The sequence below is a fragment of the Oncorhynchus gorbuscha genome, unplaced genomic scaffold (genome assembly GCF_021184085.1).
Source record: "Oncorhynchus gorbuscha isolate QuinsamMale2020 ecotype Even-year unplaced genomic scaffold, OgorEven_v1.0 Un_scaffold_1879, whole genome shotgun sequence".
NCBI lineage: Eukaryota > Metazoa > Chordata > Actinopteri > Salmoniformes > Salmonidae > Oncorhynchus > Oncorhynchus gorbuscha.
This window is the reverse complement of record NW_025746534.1, coordinates 77,337-98,528: the sequence shown is the minus strand read 5'-3', so window position 1 is coordinate 98,528 and position 21,192 is coordinate 77,337. Positions and strand designations below refer to the sequence as shown.

At 47.4% G+C, this 21,192-nt stretch overlaps 1 protein-coding gene across 1 annotated transcript in view; it reads left to right on the top strand.

Annotated features, from left to right (window-relative positions):
* Nucleotides 1-1,504: 1,504 nt before the first annotated feature.
* The window catches only part of LOC124024492 (anoctamin-1-like), a gene marked incomplete at its 5' end in the record, with an annotated part of 96,395 nt that continues 76,707 nt past the window's right edge, over nucleotides 1,505-21,192 (top strand). Inside the window, 5 exons of the mRNA XM_046338405.1 lie at nucleotides 1,505-2,076; nucleotides 2,368-2,393; nucleotides 9,462-9,858; nucleotides 12,419-12,517; nucleotides 20,862-21,013. Of these exons, the coding sequence (XP_046194361.1) occupies nucleotides 1,505-2,076; nucleotides 2,368-2,393; nucleotides 9,462-9,858; nucleotides 12,419-12,517; nucleotides 20,862-21,013 (1,246 nt within the window). The remainder of the gene's footprint in view (nucleotides 2,077-2,367; nucleotides 2,394-9,461; nucleotides 9,859-12,418; nucleotides 12,518-20,861; nucleotides 21,014-21,192) is intronic.

The window sequence follows — 21,192 nt, the reverse complement described above, 5'->3', positions numbered from 1 at the left end:
GATATATGATCCTGCTGTGTGTTCCATAATGTGGTAGGATATATGATCCTGCTGTGTGTCTGTTCCATAATGTGGTAGGATATATGACCCTGCTGTGTGTCTGTTCCATAATGTGGTAGGATATATGATCCTGCTGTCTGTTCCATAATGTGGTAGGATATATGATCCTGCTGTCTGTTCCATAATGTGGTAGGATATATGACCCTGCTGTCTGTTCCATAATGTGGTAGGATATATGATCCTGCTGTGTGTCTGTTCCATAATGTGGTAGGATATATGATCCTGCTGTCTGTTCCATAATGTGGTAGGATATATGACCCTGCTGTCTGTTCCATAATGTGGTAGGATATATGACCCTGCTGTGTGTTCCATAATGTGGTAGGATATATGAACTGTCTGTGTGTCTGTTCCATAATGTGGTAGGATATATAACCCTGCTGTGTGTCTGTTCCATAATGTGGTAGGATATATAACCCTGCTGTGTGTCTGTTCCATAATGTGGTAGGATATATGAACTGTCTGTGTGTCTGTTCCATAATGTGGTAGGATATATAACCCTGCTGTGTGTCTGTTCCATAATGTGGTAGGATATATGACCCTGCTGTGTGTTCCATAATGTGGTAGGATATATGACCCTGCTGTGTGTCTGTTCCATAATGTGGTAGGATATATGATCCTGCTGTCTGTCTGTTCCATAATGTGGTAGGATATATGATCCTGCTGTCTGTCTGTTCCATAATGTGGTAGGATATATGACCCTGCTGTGTGTTCCATAATGTGGTAGGATATATGATCCTGCTGTCTGTCTGTTCCATAATGTGGTAGGATATATGATCCTGCTGTCTGTCTGTTCCATAATGTGGTAGGATATATGATCCTGCTGTCTGTTCCATAATGTGGTAGGATATATGATCCTGCTGTCTGTCTGTTCCATAATGTGGTAGGATATATGATCCTGCTGTCTGTCTGTTCCATAATGTGGTAGGATATATGACCCTGCTGTCTGTTCCATAATGTGGTAGGATATATGATCCTGCTGTCTGTTCCATAATGTGGTAGGATATATGATCCTGCTGTCTGTTCCATAATGTGGTAGGATATATGACCCTGCTGTCTGTTCCATAATGTGGTAGGATATATGACCTGTCTGTGTGTGACTGAGTGTGTGTTTTGGATAATGTGATATTAGATGTTGTGTGTAACTGAGTATGTGTATAGCACAATATGGTGTGTATATTGGATAATGTGATGTCTATACTAGGTGTCTATGATGTGTGTGTATTGGATAATGTGATGTCTATGATGTGTGTGTATTGGATAATGTGATGTCTATGATGTGTGTGTATTGGATAATGTGATGTCTATGATGTGTGTGTATTGGATAATGTGATGTCTATGATGTGTGTGTATTGGATAATGTGATGTGTATATTATGTGTCTATAATGTGTGTGTTTTGGATAATGTGATGTGTATACTATGTGTCTATAATGTGTGTGTCTGCAGGAACATGGAGTGGCTGCAGGGTGGCCACAGCTGTCAGCGAGTCATCGTCCATACACAGTGATGCCCTGTTCGACCCGGGGCCTGATACTCCTGATCTGGGTCTGGTTCGGGACATCTCTCTGGACTCTACAGGTCCTGGTCTGGGTCAGAACATCTCTCTGGACTCTACAGGTCCTGGTCTGGGTCAGAACATCTCTCTGGGCTCTACAGGTCCTGATCTGGGTCTGGTTCGGGACATCTCTCTGGACTCTACAGGTCCTGGTCTGGGTCAGAACATCTCTCTGGGCTCTACAGGTCCTGGTCGGGACATCTCTCTGGACTCTACAGGTCCTGGTCTGGGTCAGAACATCTCTCTGGGCTCTACAGGTCCTGGTCTGGACCGGAAGATCTCTCTGGGCTCTACAGGTCCTGGTCTGGACCGGAACATCTCTCTGGCCTCTACAGGTCCTGGTCTGGGTCAGAACATCTCTCTGGGCTCTACAGGTCCTGGTCTGGGTCAGAACATCCCTCTGGGCTCTACAGGTCCTGGTCTGAGTCGGGACATAGACTCCCTACAGGAGCGGACACATACAGTATGGACATGATTTAGGAGCAGTGCTTGACTTGGACAGAAAAAAAAGTTTTCAGAGGCATATATGTGTGTGTGTTTTAAATCAACAATATCGATGTTTGTCCAATCAGATGATTTCAGTGGAACAGTTTGAACGGTCTTATTATGCTGAATACCTTTCTGACTACCGTGTTGGAGAGACATTAAAACGAAATAGCTCAACTATAAAAAGTATTTCATTTGACAGTGTTAAAAGCGTTCGAGCCTGTCAGGTGTGTTGATACTTGGAACGTTTCTACGGTTACGCGCTCAGGGAAGGAACATGGCCAGCGCTGTCATGTGTGAACAATGAACACGTACAAGAGGCGTGGATACATACTTTTAATGAAGAATAAACACCAACAAGAGGCGTGGATACCTACTGCTCATTATTTAAAGGTCGTAGTATTTTTCGGTCTCATTGTAATGAAAAACAACAATTATTAATATGCGTTCTTCGTGCATGACAGTGCTTTCCACTTTAATTCCCTGAGCGCGTCGCCGTAGAAACCATCAGTATCACCTCACCTGTGAGCCCGGTTGTTCCCACTGGTTCCTCGTTACCGTAAATTATCAGGGAGCATCGACCAATCAACGCACCTGCGTGAACATGAGTTGACCGTGTGCCAAACTTCCGAGGACGCGCGCAGTCAGAATCAACAGACGGATGAATCGACGGCACCTGTAGCTCAGACTCATAGCCCAATTAATTCACGGGGAGCTCCAGGTAGACTATTGTTTGATAGGTATCTATATTAAACATGTGTGTAGGTCATAGCCTACTAATCTTGAGTCCCCTGCCAAATGAGAGGCGCGTCGCTTTGCTCCCTCAAATTGACGGATTACCGAGATGCGCGTGCTGATAATGAGGAGTTCTGCGCGTACAGCTGCTGCTACTATTCCGTTATTATTCTCCTCCCGGTCTAACGACACCGTTCCTTTATTCTCCTGTCTGTGTTTGTAGCGCTACAGAATGCATCAATACCCCAGCCAAGACAAGATTCCTGTAAGTAACTCCGCAAACGCTTGACTTTCTGCTAACTGTTGATTCTGCTCCTGCGTTTGTTTGTTATGACATGCCAAATCCTTTCCCTGTACGTACGTTTGCAAAACTTTCCGTGTGAACTGAAAACATGTTTTTGTTATAGAGTATTTTATGTCGCCTGGCTGGTTATTACTGTAGAGATTGTATGCTGTCAAGGAGAACCTCTCATCTAAAAGGTCTTGCTGAATTATTTAACCCTACATTACCAGACTTGATATCATCAGTGGTCTCCAACCCTGGTCCTGTATAGATACAGGGTGGTCTCCAACCCTGGTCCTGTATAGATGCAGGGTGGTCTCCAACCCTGGTCCTGTATAGATACAGGGTGGTCTCCAACCCTGGTCCTGTATAGATACAGGGTGGTCTCCAACCCTGGTCCTGTATAGATACAGGGTGGTCTCCAACCCTGGTCCTGTATAGATACAGGGTGGTCTCCAACCCTGGTCCTGTATAGATACAGGGTGGTCTCCAACCCTGGTCCTGTATAGATACAGGGTGGTCTCCAACCCTGGTCCTGTATAGATACAGGGTGGTCTCCAACCCTGGTCCTGTATAGATGCAGGGTGGTCTCCAACCCTGGTCCTGTATAGATACAGGGTGGTCATCAGTGGTCTCCAACCCTGGTCCTGTATAGATACAGGGTGGTCTCCAACCCTGGTCCTGTATAGATACAGGGTGGTCTCCAACCCTGGTCCTGTATAGATACAGGGTGGTCTCCAACCCTGGTCCTGTATAGATACAGGGTGGTCTCCAACCCTGGTCCTGTATAGATACAGGGTGGTCTCCAACCCTGGTCCTGTATAGATACAGGGTGGTCTCCAACCCTGGTCCTGTACAGATACAGGGTGGTCTCCAACCCTGGTCCTGTACAGATACAGGGTGGTCTCCAACCCTGGTCCTGTACAGATACAGGGTGGTCTCCAACCCTGGTCCTGTATAGATACAGGGTGGTCTCCAACCCTGGTCCTGTATAGATACAGGGTGGTCTCCAACCCTGGTCCTGTATAGTTACAGGGTGGTCTCCAACCCTGGTCCTGTATAGTTACAGGGTGGTCTCCAACCCTGGTCCTGTATAGATACAGGGTGGTCATCAGTGGTCTCCAAACCTGGTCCTGTATAGATACAGGGTGGTCTCCAACCCTGGTCCTGTATAGATACAGGGTAGTCTCCAACCCTGGTCCTGTATAGTTACAGGGTGGTCATCAGTGGTCTCAAACCCTTGTCCTGTATAGATACAGGGTGGTCTCCAACCCTGGTCCTGTATAGATACAGGGTGGTCTCCAACCCTGGTCCTGTATAGATACAGGGTGGTCTCCAACCCTGGTCCTGTATAGATACAGGGTGGTCATCAGTGGTCTCCAACCCTGGTTCTGTATAGTTACAGGGTGGTCTCCAACCCAGGTCCTGTATAGATACAGGGTGGTCTCCAACCCAGGTCCTGTATAGATACAGGGTGGTCTCCAACCCTGGTCCTGTATAGATACAGGGTGGTCTCCAACCCAGGTCCTGTATAGATACAGGGTGGTCTCCTACCCTGGTCCTGTATAGATACAGGGTGGTCTCCTACCCTGGTCCTGTATAGATACAGGGTGGTCTCCTACCCTGGTCCTGTATAGATACAGGGTGGTCTCCTACCCTGGTCCTGTATAGATACAGGGTGGTCTCCAACCCTGGTCCTGTATAGATACAGGGTGGTCTCCAACCCTGGTCCTGTATAGATACAGGGTGGTCTCCAACCCTGGTCCTGTATAGATACAGGGTGGTCTCCAACCCTGGTCCTGTATAGATACAGGGTGGTCTCCAACCCTGGTCCTGTATAGATACAGGGTGGTCTCCAACCCTGGTCCTGTATAGATACAGGGTGGTCATCAGTGGTCTCCAACCCTGGTTCTGTATAAATACAGGGTGGTCATCAGTGGTCTCCAACCCTGGTCCTGTATAGATACAGGGTGGTCTCCAACCCTGGTCCTGTATAGATACAGGGTGGTCTCCAACCCTGGTCCTTTATAGATACAGGGTGGTCTCCAACCCTGGTCCTGTATAGATACAGGGTAGTCTCCAACCCTGGTCCTGTATAGTTACAGGGTGGTCATCAGTGGTCTCCAACCCTGGTCCTGTATAGATACAGGTTGGTCATCAGTGGTCTCCAACCCTGGTCCTGTATAGATACAGGGTGGTCTCCAACCCTGGTCCTGTATAGATACAGGGTGGTCTCCAACCCTGGTCCTGTATAGATACAGGGTGGTCTCCAACCCTGGTCCTGTATAGATACAGGGTGGTCTCCAACCCTGGTCCTGTATAGATACAGGGTGGTCTCCAACCCTGGTCCTGTATAGATACAGGGTGGTCTCCAACCCTGGTCCTGTATAGATACAGGGTGGTCTCCAACCCTGGTCCTGTATAGATACAGGGTGGTCTCCAACCCTGGTCCTGTATAGATACAGGGTGGTCTCCAACCCTGGTCCTGTATAGATACAGGGTGGTCTCCAACCCTGGTCCTGTATAGATACAGGGTGGTCTCCAACCCTGGTCCTGTATAGATACAGGGTGGTCTCCAACCCTGGTCCTGTATAGATACAGGGTGGTCTCCAACCCTGGTCCTGTATAGATACAGGGTGGTCTCCAACCCTGGTCCTGTATAGATACAGGGTGGTCTCCAACCCTGGTCCTGTATAGATACAGGGTGGTCTCCAACCCTGGTCTTGTATAGTTACAGGGTGGTCTCCAACCCTGGTCCTGTATAGTTACAGGGTGGTCTCCAACTCTGGTCCTGTATAGATACAGGGTGGTCATCAGTGGTCTCCAAACCTGGTCCTGTATAGATACAGGGTGGTCTCCAACCCTGGTCCTGTATAGATACAGGGTAGTCTCCAACCCTGGTCCTGTATAGTTACAGGGTGGTCATCAGTGGTCTCAAACCCTGGTCCTGTATAGATACAGGGTGGTCTCCAACCCTGGTCCTGTATAGATACAGGGTGGTCTCCAACCCTGGTCCTGTATAGATACAGGGTGGTCTCCAACCCTGGTCCTGTATAGATACAGGGTGGTCATCAGTGGTCTCCAACCCTGGTTCTGTATAGTTACAGGGTGGTCTCCAACCCTGGTCCTGTATAGATACAGGGTGGTCTCCAACCCAGGTCCTGTATAGATACAGGGTGGTCACCAACCCTGGTCCTGTATAGATACAGGGTGGTCTCCAACCCAGGTCCTGTATAGATACAGGGTGGTCTCCTACCCAGGTCCTGTATAGATACAGGGTGGTCTCCTACCCTGGTCCTGTATAGATACAGGGTGGTCTCCAACCCTGGTCCTGTATAGATACAGGGTGGTCTCCAACCCTGGTCCTGTATAGATACAGGGTGGTCTCCAACCCTGGTCCTGTATAGATACAGGGTGGTCTCCAACCCTGGTCCTGTATAGATACAGGGTGGTCTCCAACCCTGGTCCTGTATAGATACAGGGTGGTCTCCAACCCTGGTCCTGTATAGATACAGGGTGGTCTCCAACCCTGGTCCTGTATAGATACAGGGTGGTCTCCAACCCTGGTCCTGTATAGATACAGGGTAGTCTCCAACCCTGGTCCTGTATAGTTACAGGGTGGTCATCAGTGGTCTCCAACCCTGGTCCTGTATAGATACAGGGTGGTCATAGTGGTCTCCAACCCTGGTCCTGTATAGATACAGGGTGGTCTCCAACCCTGGTCCTGTATAGATACAGGGTGGTCATCAGTGGTCTCCAACCCTGGTCCTGTATAGATACAGGGTGGTCTCCAACCCTGGTCCTGTATAGATACAGGGTGGTCTCCAACCCTGGTCCTGTATATATACAGGGTAGTCTCCAACCCTGGTCCTGTATAGTTACAGGGTAGTCTCCAACCCTGGTCCTGTATAGTTACAGGGTGGTCATCAGTGGTCTACAACCCTGGTCCTGTATAGATACAGGGTGGTCATCAATGGTCTCCAACTCTGGTCCTGTATAGATACAGGGTGGTCATCAATGGTCTCCAACCCTGGTCCTGTATAGATACAGGGTGGTCTCCAACCCTGGTCCTGTATAGTTACAGGGTGGTCATCAGTGGTCTCCAACCCTGGTCCTGTATTGTTACAGGGTGGTCTCCAACCCTGGTCCTGTATAGATACAGGGTGGTCTCCAACCCTGGTCCTGTATAGATACAGGGTGGTCATCAGTGGTCTCCAACCCTGGTCCTGTATAGATACAGGGTGGTCTCCAACCCTGGTCCTGTATAGTTACAGGGTGGTCATCAGTGGTCTCCAACCCTGGTCCTGTATAGATACAGGGTGGTCTCCAACCCTGGTCCTGTATAGTTACAGGGTGGTCATCAGTGGTCTCCAACCCTGGTCCTGTATAGTTACAGGGTGGTCTCCAACCCTGGTCCTGTATAGATACAGGGTGGTCTCCAACCCTGGTCCTGTGCAGGGAGTGCAGGCTTTAGTTCCAGCCCAGCACTAACACCTGATTGCACAAGTCAAGGTGATGATTTGTTGAATCATGTGTGTGTGTATTCAGATAGAAATAGATGATGTAGAATAAGGTGTCAGGTTCATGTACAGTACCAGTCAGAAGTTTGGACACACCTACTCATTCCAGGGTTTTTCTTTATTTTTTAAATGTTTTTCTACATTGTAGATTAACAGTGAAGACAAAAACCATGAAATAACACACATGGAATCATGTAGTAACCAAACGAGTGTTAAACAAATCAACATCTATTTGAGATTCTAGCAAAGTACCCTTTGCTGTGATGACAGCTTTGCACACTCTTGGCATTCTCTCAACCAGCTTCATGGGGTAGTCACCTGGAATGCATTTCAATTAACAGGTGTGCCTCCTTAAAAGTTAAGGTGTTTGAGCCAGTCAGCTGTGTTGTGACAAGGTAGAGGTGGTATACAGAAGATAGCCCTATTTGTTAAACTACCAAGTCCATATTATGGCAAGAACAGCTCAAATAAGCAAAGTGACAGTCCATCATTACTTTAAGACATGAAGGTCAGTCCATCATTACTTTAAGACATGAAGGTCAGTCCATCATTACTTTAAGACATGAAGGTCAGTCCATCATTACTTTAAGACATGAAGGTCAGTCCATCATTACTTTAAGACATGAAGGTCAGTCCATCATTACTTTAAGACATGAAGGTCAGTCCATCATTCTCATTACTTTAAGACATGAAGGTCAGTCCATCATTACTTTAAGACATGAAGGTCAGTCCATCATTACTTTAAGACATGAAGGTCAGTTAATCCGGAACATTTCAGGAACATTGAACTTTTCTTCAAGTGCAGTGGCAAAATCCATTAAGCACTATGATGAGGACTGTCTCTCATGAGGACCGCCACAGGAAAGCAAGACCCAGAGTTACCTCTGCTGCAGAGGTTAAGTTCATTAGAGTTAACTGCACTCAGATTGCAGTTCAGAGGAGACTGATTTTTTAATTTTTTATTTCACCTTTATTTAAACAGGTAGGCTAGTTGAGAACAAGTTCTCAATTACAACTGCGACCTCATTTCCAACATGGCTACCACAGCTTTCTGCAGGGATACGCCATCCCATCTGATTTGGGCTTAGTCCCACTATCATTTGTTTTCCACAGGACGATGACCCAAAACACACCTCCAGGCTGTGGAAGGGCTATTTGACCGAAAAGCAGAGTGGTGAGTGCTGCATCAGATGACCTGGCCTCCACAATCACCTGACCTCAACCCAATTCAGATGGTTTGGGATGAGTTGGACTGCAGAGTGAAGGAACAGTAGAGTGATGGTGCTGCATCAGAGGACCTGGCCTCCATAATCACCTGACCTCAACCCAATTCAGATGGTTTGGGATGAGTTGGACTGCAGAGTGAAGGAACAGTAGAGTGATGGTGCTGCATCAGAGGACCTGGCCTCCACAATCACCTGACCTCAACCCAATTCAGATGGTTTGGGATGAGTTGGACCGCAGAGTGGTGAGTGCTGCATCAGATGACTTGGCCTCCACAATCACCTGACCTCAACCCAATTCAGATGGTTTGGGATGAGTTGGACCGCAGAGTGAAGGAAAAGCAGCCAACAAGTGCTCAGCATATGTGGGAACTCCTTCAAGACTGTTGGAAAAGCATTCCAGGTGAAGCTGGTTGAGAGAAGGCCTGTCATCATGGCAAAGGGTGGCTAGAATTAAAATATTTAGATTTGAACACTTCTTTTGTTTACTAGTCCTCTGTCTGTCTCCTCTCCTCCAGGGAGGGGGTGTTAGTTACTGACCAGTCTCCTCTCCTCCATGGAGGGGGTGTTAGTTACTGACCAGTCCCCTCCTCTCTTCCAGGGCGGGGGGTGTTGGGCTAGCGGCCCCCCAGGATGGCCAAAGTTCTTGTCAGTTCTTCTCAGATGGCCGGAGGAAGGTGGACTATGTTCTGGTGTTCTACCAACGCAAACAGATCTCTGTGAGGGGTGGCGACCGGCTGCACCGTCTCTCCGCCCCTCCTCACCCTCCTCATCGCCTGTCTGTCATCTCCAATGGTAGCTCCCCCCTCTCCGGCCCTGTGGGGGGTTTGGGATGTGCAGCCGGGCAGCGGAGTGCGGGGGACGGGGAGGTGTGTGTGGACCTGGCGGTGGAGGTGGAATTAGAGGCGGACCCAGCTGAAGGAGAGATGGTGCTGATCAGGGAGGAGTTTGAGGCCAGGCTACTGGAGGCGGGGCTTGAGATGGAGAGAGACACAGAGGTGAGAGATCAACCGGTCTGTGTGTGTTCTGTGGTTGCTGGTCTGGTGTTATTTCTGGTGAAATTGATCATTGTCGCTGCAGTTTAAAAAATAACAAAGTAATTAACAAATCAATTTGTAATATTTAACATTGCTCACCTAATGAAAAGTAAAGGGGAATTTGACCCTAAATATATTTTCACTTGTATTTCTAATCCATCCACCATGCATGCGGTCTGGAAATATCGTCATTTAGTGTACGTTTGCATCGTAGTTAAAGAAACACCCGTCTTTCAAAAAGTTGCATTGCCGTCACCATATGAGACTCTGTTCTTCCGCCCTGCTCTTCTAGCCCAGTGATTCTCAGAAAGCAGCAGACGTTGACTGACTCTACCTCTCGTGTTGTTCAACCAAGCAGCAGACGTTAACTGACTCTACCTCTCACGCTGTTCAACCAAGCAGCAGACGTTAACTGACTCTACCTCTCACGCTGTTCAACCAAGCAGCAGACGTTAACTGACTCTACCTCTCGCGTTGTTCAACCAAGCAGCAGACGTTAACTGACTCTACCTCTCGCGCTGTTCAACCCAAAGGTGGGCATGTAGTCCCAATGATCTTCCGTGACCAATGTTTACTAGAGCCCTGCACGGGCATGTATTTTAACCCCGATTCCTACCCATACCCGCAACGTTCAGGCTCCACCCTACCCAGGCCCAGTTGCACTGACTGAAACCCAAAATGAGAAATGACTTATTCCCTTAGTAAAGCCATTAGTTGCTCCACTCTGTGTGTCACCCTCACTCTGCATGCGCTCTGTGCATGGTGGCTCTGTGGGGCTCACAGCGTTGTACGAGAACTTCAGTTGCTTGGCAATTTCTTGCATGAAATAGCCTTCATTTCTCAGAACAAGAATAGACCGACGAGTTTCAGAAGAAAGTTCTTTGTTTCTGGACATTTTGAGCCTGCAATCAAACCCACAAATGCTGATACTCCAAATACTCAACTAGTCTAAAGAAGGCCAGCTTTATTGCTTCTTTAATCAGAACAACAGTTTTCAGCTGTGCTAACATAATTGCAAAAGGGTTTTCTAATGATCAATTATCGTTTTAAATGATACACTTGGATTAGCTAACACAACGTGCCATTGGAACACTGGAGTGATGGTTGCTGATTACTGGGCCTCTGTACTTGGATTAGCTAACACAACGTGCCATTGGAACACTGGAGTGATGGTTGCTGATAATGGGCCTCTGTAGATATTCTATATATCTACATAGGCGTACATTTTGCTTCGTCATTGTGGTGTATTCTGTGTAGATCGCTGAGAAAAGGATACATCTATTTTTATATTCAGCTGTAGGAGCTGGGTTCTACAGTATGAACCCCTGCTGTCTCTGGCTCCACACCCACCTGGCCATCTAGATGTGTGAAAGGTAGTGTATAAGCTAATGATCCATCTATGACATTCCTTGTGTAAACTTGAATAGTGTATTACCAGACAATTTTTTGTATGTAATCTATAGTTACTGGTATGTACCAATTGACACAAAATATTGTCCAGTATTTGACCTTTATTTAATTAGGCAAGTCAGTTAAGAACAAACTCCTATTTTTAATGATGACCTGGGAACAGTGGGTTAACTGCTTTGTTCAGGGGCAGAACGACAGGTTTTTACCTTGTCGGCTCAGGGATTCGATCATGCAACCTTTCAGTTGCTAGGCCAACGCTCTAACCACTGGGCTACCTGCCACCCTGTCCAGCATTGCGATGCTTCACTGGATCAATCTGGAACTTTGCACACAGACTGCTGCCATCTAGTGGCCAAATTGCACCTAAACTGCTATATTATATTATGGCCTTTCTCTTGCATTAAAAAAAAAATATATATATATTTTTTTAAACACTTTAAAAATATATTTTACCAGATCTAATTTGTTATATTCTCCTACATTCATTTCACATTTCCACAAACTTCAAAGTGTTTCCTTTCAAATGGTGTCAAGAGTATGCATGTCCTTGCTTCAGGGCCTGAGCTACAGGCAGTTAGATTTGGTATGTCATTTTAGGTGAAAACAAAGGGTTCGATCCGGGGTTGGGGGTTGGGAGGTGGTGGGGGCGGGGCGGGGTTGGGAGGTGGTGGGCGGGGCGGTGTGGGGCGGGCTTGCAATCCTACCTGACTGTTGGTTCCCACCACCTGTCCTTCTCCTGGTATTAAACTATGGTTCCTACCTGTTGGTTACTATCCTCTGTCCTCCTCCTGGTATTAAACTATGGTTCCTACCTGTTGGTTGGTTACTATCCTCTGTCCTCCTCCTGGTATTAAACTATGGTTCCTACCGGTTGGTTACTATCCTCTGTCCTCCTGGTATTAAACTATGGTTCCTACCTGTTGGTTGGTTACTATCCTCTGTCCTCCTCCTGGTATTAAACTATGGTTCCTACCTGTTGGTTGGTTACTATCCTCTGTCCTCCTCCTGGTATTAAACTATGGTTCCTACCTGTTGTTTGGTTACTATCCTCTGTCCTCCTCCTGGTATTAAACTATGGTTCCTACCTGTTTGTTACTGTCCTCTCCCCCAGGTCAGGGTCTACGGGCCCAGCTTCACGAGACTCCATGTCCCCTGGCAGGTCCTGAGCAGAGAGGCAGAGTTCCTCAAGATCAAAGTCCCCACTAAGAAGGTGAGACCTCCACCACTTTACTGTGTGTGTGTGTGTGTGTGTCTGTGTGTCTGTGTGTGTGTGTGTGTGTGTGTGTGTGTAATCCTATGGATGGATCCTCCCCTAACACAAACAGGGGGTTAATCTCAGTGTTGCCCTGCACCATTTTTAAATGTATTTTTTTAACTCATTAGTTGTTGTTGCCTTGTGTATAGTAGTTGAACAGTCTTTAATGTTGCATCAGATTGCCCCACTACAGTAGAGCCACATGAAGACACGGTGGGATTATTCTCCTACTTGGATTACATTTGCTGGTACCTGAAACATTATGTGAATCAAACACACTACAGCAGAGACTCGTCTTTTACAATGTAACAACTCACATTGGGGAAAATGGACCAAAGGGGACATACTTCATTGGAACGCCGACTGCGAGCCAGGAGGTCTAATCGCCCAACATCAGTGCCCGACCTCACTAATACTGTTGTGGCTGAATGGAAGCAAGTCCCCTCAGCAATGTTCCAACATCTAGTGGAAAGCCTTCCCAGAAGAGTGGAGGCTGTTATAGCAGCAAAGCGGGGACCTACTCCATATTAAATCCCATGATTTTGCAATGAGATTTTGGATGAGCAGGTGTCCACATACTTTTGGTCAAGTAGTGAATGTGGACACCTGCTCATCCAAAATCTCATTGCAAAATCATGGGATTTAATATGGAGTAGGTACCCTCCTTGCTGCTATAACAGCAAAGAGGGGGACAACCTGGAGGGGGACAATCTGCTCGTTGTACAGCTCATTCCAAAATGGCACTCCAGCCAAAGCTTAGCATTGCGCATGGTGATCTTAGGCTTGTGTGCGGCTGCTCAGCCATGGAAACCCATTCCACGAAGATCCCGACTGACAGAAATGAAATGCATTAAATGGTCTTTATCCCCCTCATCAATCTACATACGATACCCCATAATGACAAAACAAAAACAGGTTTTTAGAATTTTTTTGCATATAAAAAAAAGCTGAAATAACACACTTGCATACATTTTCAGACCCTATAGTTAGTAGTTTGTTGAAGCACCTTTGGCAGAGATTACAGCCTGGAGTCTTCTTGGGTACAAGCTTGACTCTCCTGTATTTGGGGAGTTTCTCCCATTCCTCTCTTCAGATCAATCAATTGTATTTACATAGCTCTTCTTACATCAGCTGATATCTCAAAGTGCTGCACAGAAACCCAGCCTAAAACCCCAAACAGCAAACAATGCAGGTGTAGAAGCACGGTGGCTAGGAAAAACTCCCTAGAATGGCCGAAACCTGGTTCCTCTCTAGGTTATGAGAGGTGGCCAGTCCTCTTCTGGCTGTGCCGGGTTGAGATTATAACTGAACACGGCCAAGATGTTAAAATGTTCATAGATGACCAGCAGGGTCAAATAATAATCACAGTGGTTGTAGGTCAGCACCTCAGGAGAAAATGTCAGTTGGCTTTTTATAGCCGATCATTCAGAGTATCTCTACCGCTCCTACTGTCTCGAGAGAGTTGAAAACACCAGGTCTGGGACAGGTTCTCTCAAGCTCTGTCAGGCTGGATGGGGAGCGTCGCTGCACAGCTATATTCAGGTCTCTTCAGAAATGTTCGATCGGGTTCAAAACCGGTTTCAGGCTGGGCCACTCAATGACAGTTGGAGACTCGTCCCGAAGCCACTCCTGAGTTGTCTTGGCTGTGTGCTTAGGGTCATTGTCCTGTTGGAAGGTGAACCTTCGCCCCAGTCAGGTCCTGAGCACTCTGGTTTTCATCAAGGATCTCTGTACTTTGCTCCGTTCATCTTTGCCTTGATCATGACTAGTCTCCCAATCCCTGCTACCAAAGAATATCCCCTCAGCATGATGCTGCCACCACCATGTTTCACCGTAGGAATGGTGTCAGGTTTCCTCCAGACGTAATGCTTGGCATTCAGACCAAGGAGTTAAATCTTGGTTTCATCAGACCAGGGAATCTTGTTTCTCCTGGTCTGAGAGTCATTAGTTCCTTTTTGGCAAACTCCAAGGGGGTGTCATGTGCCTTTTACTGAGGAGTGGCTTCCGTTTTCCCACTCTACCATAAAGTCCTGATTGGTGGAGTGGCTTCCGTTTGCCCACTCTACCATAAAGTCCTGATTGGTGGAGTTGCTTCCGTTTGCCCACTCTACCATAAAGTCCTGATTGGTGGAGTTGCTTCCGTTTGCCCACTCTACCATAAAGGCCTGATTGGTGGAGTGTTGCAGAGATGGTTGTCCTTCTGGAATGTTCTCCCATCTCCACAGAGGACCTGTCAGTGACTATTGATATTTTGGTCACCTCGCTGACCAAGGTCCTTCTTCCACGATTGCACAGTTTGGCTGGCCGGCCAGCCCTAGGAAGATTCTTGACATTATGGGGTATTTTGTGTAGATTGCTGTGTACATACATTCTGTGTACATTTATTTATTTAATACATTTTGGAAAAAGGCTGTAACATAACAAAATGTAGGAAAACTTTCTGAAAGGAACTGTATATAGAGGTACTATCACTGCTCCCGTTCCACCTCCCCTGATGTGGAGGTCACTGCTCCCGTTCCACCTCCCCTGATGTGGAGGTACTATCAAATCAAATCAAATCAAATTTATTTATATAGCCCTTTGTACATCAGCTGATATCTCAAAGTGCTGTACAGAAACCCAGCCTAAAACCCCAAACAGCAAACAATGCAGGTGTAAAAGCACGGTGGCTAGGAAAAACTCCCTAGAAAGGCCAAAACCTAGGAAGAAACCTAGAGAGGAACCGGGCTATGTGGGGTGGCCAGTCCTCTTCTGGCTGTGCCGGGTAGAGATTATAACAGAACATGACCAAGATGTTCAAATGTTCATAAATGACCAGCATGGTCAAATAACAATAAGGCAGAACAGTTGAAACTGGAGCAGCAGCACAGTCAGGTGGACTGGGGACAGCAAGGAGCCATCATGTCAGGTAGTCCTGGGGCACGGTCCTAGGGCTCAGGTCCTCCGAGAGAGAGAAAGAAAGAGAGAATTAGAGAGAGCATATGTGGGGTGGCCAGTCCTCTTCTGGCTGTGCCGGGTGGAGATTATAACAGAACGTGGCCAAGATGTTCAAATGTTCATAAATGACCAGCATGGTTGAATAATAGTAAGGCAGAACAGTTGAAACTGGAGCAGGAGCATGGCCAGGTGGACTGGGGACAGCAAGGAGTCATCATGTCAGGTAGTCCTGGGGCATGGTCCTAGGGCTCAGGTCCTCCGAGAGAGAGAAAGAAAGAGAGAAGGAGAGAATTAGAGAACGCACACTTAGATTCACACAGGACACCTGAATAGGACAGGAGAAGTACTCCAGATAAACAAACTGACCCTAGCCCCCGACACATAAACTACTGCAGCATAAATACTGGAGGCTGAGAGAGGAGGGGTCAGGAGACACTGTGGGCCCATCCGAGGACACCCCCGGACAGGGCCAAACAGGAAGGATATAACCCCACCCACTTTGCCAAAGCACAGCCCCCACACCACTAGAGGGAAATCTTCAACCACCAACTTACCATCCTGAGACAAGGCCGAGTATAGCCCACAAAGATCTCCGACACGGTACAACCCAAGGGGGGAACCCAGACAGACCGACCACAACAGTGAATCAACCCACCCAGGTGACGCACCCCCCAGGGACGGCACGAGAGAGCCCCAGCAAGCCAGTGACTCAGCCCCGTAACAGGGTAGAGGCAAAGAATCCCAGTGAAAAGAGGGGAACCGGCCAGGCAGAGACAGCAAGGGCGGTTCGTTGCTCCAGAGCCTTTCCGTTCACCTTCCCACTCCTGGGCCAGACTACACTCAATCATATGACCCACTGAAGAGATGAGTCTTCAGTAAAGACTTAAAGGTTGAGACCGAGTTTGCGTCTCTGACATGGGTAGGCAGACCGTTCCATAAAAATGGAGCTCTATAGGAGAAAGCCCTGCCTCCAGCTGTTTGCTTAGAAATTCTAGGGACAATTAGGAGGCCTGCGTCTTGTGACCGTAGCGTACGTGTAGGTATGTACGGCAGGACCAAATCAGAGAGGTAGGTAGGAGCAAGCCCATGTAATGCTTTGTAGGTTAGCAGTAAAACCTTGAAATCAGCCCTTGCTTTGACAGGAAGCCAGTGTAGAGAGGCTAGCACTGGAGTAATATGATCAAATGTTTTGGTTCTAGTCAGGATTCTAGCAGCCGTATTTAGCACTAACTGAAGTTTATTTAGTGCTTTATCCGGGTAGCCGGAAAATAGAGCATTGCAGTAGTCTAACCTAGAAGTGACAAAAGCATGGATTAATTTTTCTGCATCATTTTTGGACAGAAAGTTTCTGATTTTTGCAATGTTACGTAGATGGAAAAAAGCTGTCCTCGAAATGGTCTTGATATGTTCTTCAAAAGAGAGATCAGGGTCCAGAGTAACGCCGAGGTCCTTCACAGTTTTATTTGAGACGACTGTACAACCATTAAGATTAATTGTCAGATTCAACAGAAGATCTCTTTGTTTTGTCCGAGTTTAATAGTAGAACGTTTGCAGCCATCCACTTCCTTATGTCTGAAACACATGCTTCTAGCGAGGGCAATTTTGGGGCTTCACCATGTTTCATTGAAATGTACAGCTGTGTGTCATCCGCATAGCAGTGAAAGTTTACATTATGTTTTCGAATAACATCCCCAAGAGGTAAAATATATAGTGAAAACAATAGTGGTCCTAAAACAGAACCTTGAGGAACACCGAAATGTACAGTTGATTTGTCAGAGGACAAACCATTCACAGAGACAAACTGATATCTTTCCGACAGATAAGACCTAAACCAGGCCAGAACATGTCCGTGTAGACCAATTTGGGTTTCCAATCTCTCCAAAAGAATGTGGTGATCGATGGTATCAAAAGCAGCACTAAGGTCTAGGAGCACGAGGACAGATGCAGAGCCTCGGTCCGATGCCATCAAAATGTCATTTACCACCTTCACAAGTGCCGTCTCAGTGCTATGATGGGGTCTAAAACCAGACTGAAGCATTTCGTATACATTGTTTGTCTTCAGGAAGGCAGTGAGTTGCTGCGCAACAGCCTTCTCTAAAATCTTTGAGAGGAATGGAAGATTCGATTATAGGCCGGTAGTTTTTTATATTTTCTGGGTCAAGGTTTGGCTTTTTCAAGAGAGGCTTTATTACTGCCACTTTTAGTGAGTTTGGTACACATCCAGTGGATAGAGAGCCGTTTATTATGTTCAACATAGGAGGACCAAGCACAGGAAGCAGCTCTTTCAGTAGTTTAGTTGGAATAGGGTCCAGTATACAGCTTGAAGGTTTAGAGGCCATGATTATTTTCATCATTGTGTCAAGAGATATAGTACTAAAACACTTGAGCGTCTCTCTTGATCCTAGGTCCTGGCAGAGTTGTGCAGACTCAGGACAACTGAGGTTTGGAGGAATACGCAGGTTTAAAGAGGAGTCCGTAATTTGCTTTCTAATAATCATAATCTTTTCCTCAAAGAAGTTCATGAATTTATCACTGCTAAAGTGCAAGTCATCCTCTCTTGGGGAATGCTGCTTTTTAGTTAGCTTTGCCACAGTATCAAAAAGGAATTTCGGATTGTTCTTATTTTCCTCAATTAAGTTAGAAAAATAGGACGATCGAGCAGCAGTAAGGGCTCTTCGGTACTGCACGGTACCGTCCTTCCAAGCTAGTCGGAAGACTTCCAGTTTGGTGTGGCGCCACTTCCGTTCCAATTTTCTGGAAGCTTGCTTCAGAGCTCGGGTATTTTCTGTGTACCCGGGAGCTAGTATCTTTTGAGACATTTTTTTAGTTTTTAGTGGTGCAACTGCATCTAGGGTATTGCGCAAGGTTAAATTGAGATCCTCAGTTAGGTGGTTAACGGATTTTTGTCCTCTGGTGTCCTTGGGTAGGCAGAGGGAGTCTGGAAGGGCATCAAGGAATCTTTGTGTTGTCTGTGAATTTATAGCACGACTTTTGATGTTCCTTGGTTGGGGTCTGAGCAGATTATTTGTTGCAATTGTAAACGTAATAAAATGGTGGTCCGATAGTCCAGGATTATGAGGAAAAACATTAAGATCCACAACATTTATTCCATGGGACAAAACTAGGTCCAGCGTATGACTGTGAGAGTGAGTGGGTCCAGAGACATGTTGGACAAAACCCACTGAGTCGATGATGGCTCCAAAAGCCTTTTGGAGTGGGTCTGTGGACTTTTCCATGTGAATATTAAAGTCACCAAAGATTAGAATATTATCTGCAATGACTACAAGGTCTGATAGGAATTCAGGGAACTCAGTGAGAAACGCTGTATATGGCCCAGGAGGCCTGTAAACAGTAGCTATAAAAAGTGATTGAGTAGGCTGCATAGATTTCATGACTAGAAGCTCAAAAGACGAAAACGTCATTTTTTTTTTTGTAAATTGAAATTTGCTATCGTAAATGTTAGCAACACCTCCGCCTTTGCGGGATGCACGGCTCCCGTTCCACCTCCCCTGATGTGGAGGTACTATCACTGCTCCCGTTCCACCTCCCCTGATGTGGAGGTCACTGCTCCCGTTCCACCTCCCCTGGTGTGGAGGTACTATCACTGCTCCCGTTTCACCTCCCCTGTTGTGGAGGTACTATCACTGCTCCCGTTCCACCTCCCCTGATGTGGAGGTACTATCACTGCTCCCGTTCCACCTCCCCTGGTGTGGAGGTACTGTCACTGCTCCCGTTCCACCTCCCCTGGTGTGGAGGTCACTGCTCCCGTTCCACCTCCCCTGGTGTGGAGGTCACTGCTCCCATTTTACCTCCCCTGGTGTGGAGGTCACTGCTCCCATTTTACCTCCCCTGGTGTGGAGGTCACTGCTCCCATTCCACCTCCCCTGGTGTGGAGGTCACTGCTCCCGTACCACCTCACCTGGTGTGGAGGTACTATCACTGCTCCCGTTCCACCTCCCCTGATGTGGAGGTCACTGCTCCCATTTTACCTCCCCTGGTGTGGAGGTCACTGCTCCCATTCCACCTCCCCTGGTGTGGAGGTCACTGCTCCCGTACCACCTCACCTGGTGTGGAGGTACTATCACTGCTCCCGTTCCACCTCACCTGGTGTGGAGGTACTATCACTGCTCCCGTTCCACCTCCCCTGGGCAGAGCCCTCTCCGTCCCTCTACCTGGGCAGAGCCCTCTCCGTCCCTCTACCTGGGCAGAGCCCTCTCCGTCCCTCTACCTGGGCAGAGCCCTCTCCGTCCCTCTACCTGGGCAGAGCCCTCTCCGTCCCTCTACCTGGGCAGAGCCCTCTCCGTCCCTCTACCTGGGCAGAGCCCTCTCCGTCCCTCTACCTGGGCAGAGCCCTCTCCGTCCCTCTACCTGGGCAGAGCCCTCTCCGTCCCTCTACCTGGGCAGAGCCCTCTCCGTCCCTCTACCTGGGCAGAGCCCTCTCCGTCCCTCTACCTGGGCAGAGCCCTCTCCGTCCCTCTACCTGGGCAGAGCCCTCTCCGTCCCTCTACCTGGGCAGAGCCCTCTCCGTCCCTCTACCTGGGCAGAGCCCTCTCCGTCCCTCTACCTGGGCAGAGCCCTCCAGAAGGCCAATACAATAGAGGTTGACTCTTCCCATCCACTCCACCCTGAATTCCAGCCCCTGCCCTCTGGCTGCAGGTACAGACTGACCTTAAATGTCTTAAAGAAAGTCTTAAATAATTCGGGCCAAGTTCTCTTTTATTGCAATTCTGCAACTTACCAAAATGTTGGCGTGATTGCACATTTACATGGAGTCTGTTTTGACTTTACATGGAGTCTGTTTTGACTTTACATGGAGTCTGTTTTGACTTTACATGGAGTCTGTTTTGACTTTACATGGAGTCTGTTTTGACTTTACATGGAGTCTGTTTTGACTTTACATGGAGTCTGTTTTGACTTTACATGCAGGCTGTTTTGACTTTACATGCAGGCTGTTTTGACTTTACATGCAGGCTGTTTTGACTTTACATGCAGGCTGTTTTGACTTTACATGCAGGCTGTTTTGACTTTACATTGAGTCTGTTTTGACTTTACACTCAGGCTGTTTTGACTTTACACTCAGGCTGTTTTGACTTTACACTCAGGCTGTTTTGACTTTACACGCAGGCTGTTTTGACTTTACACGCAGGCTGTTTTGACTTTACACGCAGGCTGTTTTGACTTTTTTCTAAATATCCTTTGCTATTTGCTGTTTTTATTTAGTTTTTATGACTACTGCACAATGAGTGGCCTCTGAGGACATGACATTTTTCTGAATCCCCAGCCCCTGCTACAGTGGGAGGGAGACCCTGTATATGAGCCACAGCAGGTGCCTCTATTAATCTGTCTGTGTTGGTCTGTCTAGAGCTATGATCTGAAGCAGGAGAATGGGTTCAGTGCCAGCCTCAGTGAGTTCTGGAGGAAGGTGAACAAGCCGTTCCAACCCAACATCCCCCAGCTAGGCCACAGCACCACCAAGCAGCTCTCACACTGCTTCTCCAGGGACAAACTACACTTGTAAGATGCACCCACACCAAGTCCCCCACACGTCCTCACACACACTCTATAATAATAATAATAATATATGCCATTTAGCAGACGCTTTTATCCAAAGCGACTTACAGTCATGTGTGCATACATTCTACGTATGGGTGGTCCCGGGGATCGAACCCACTACCCTGGCGTTACAAGTGCCA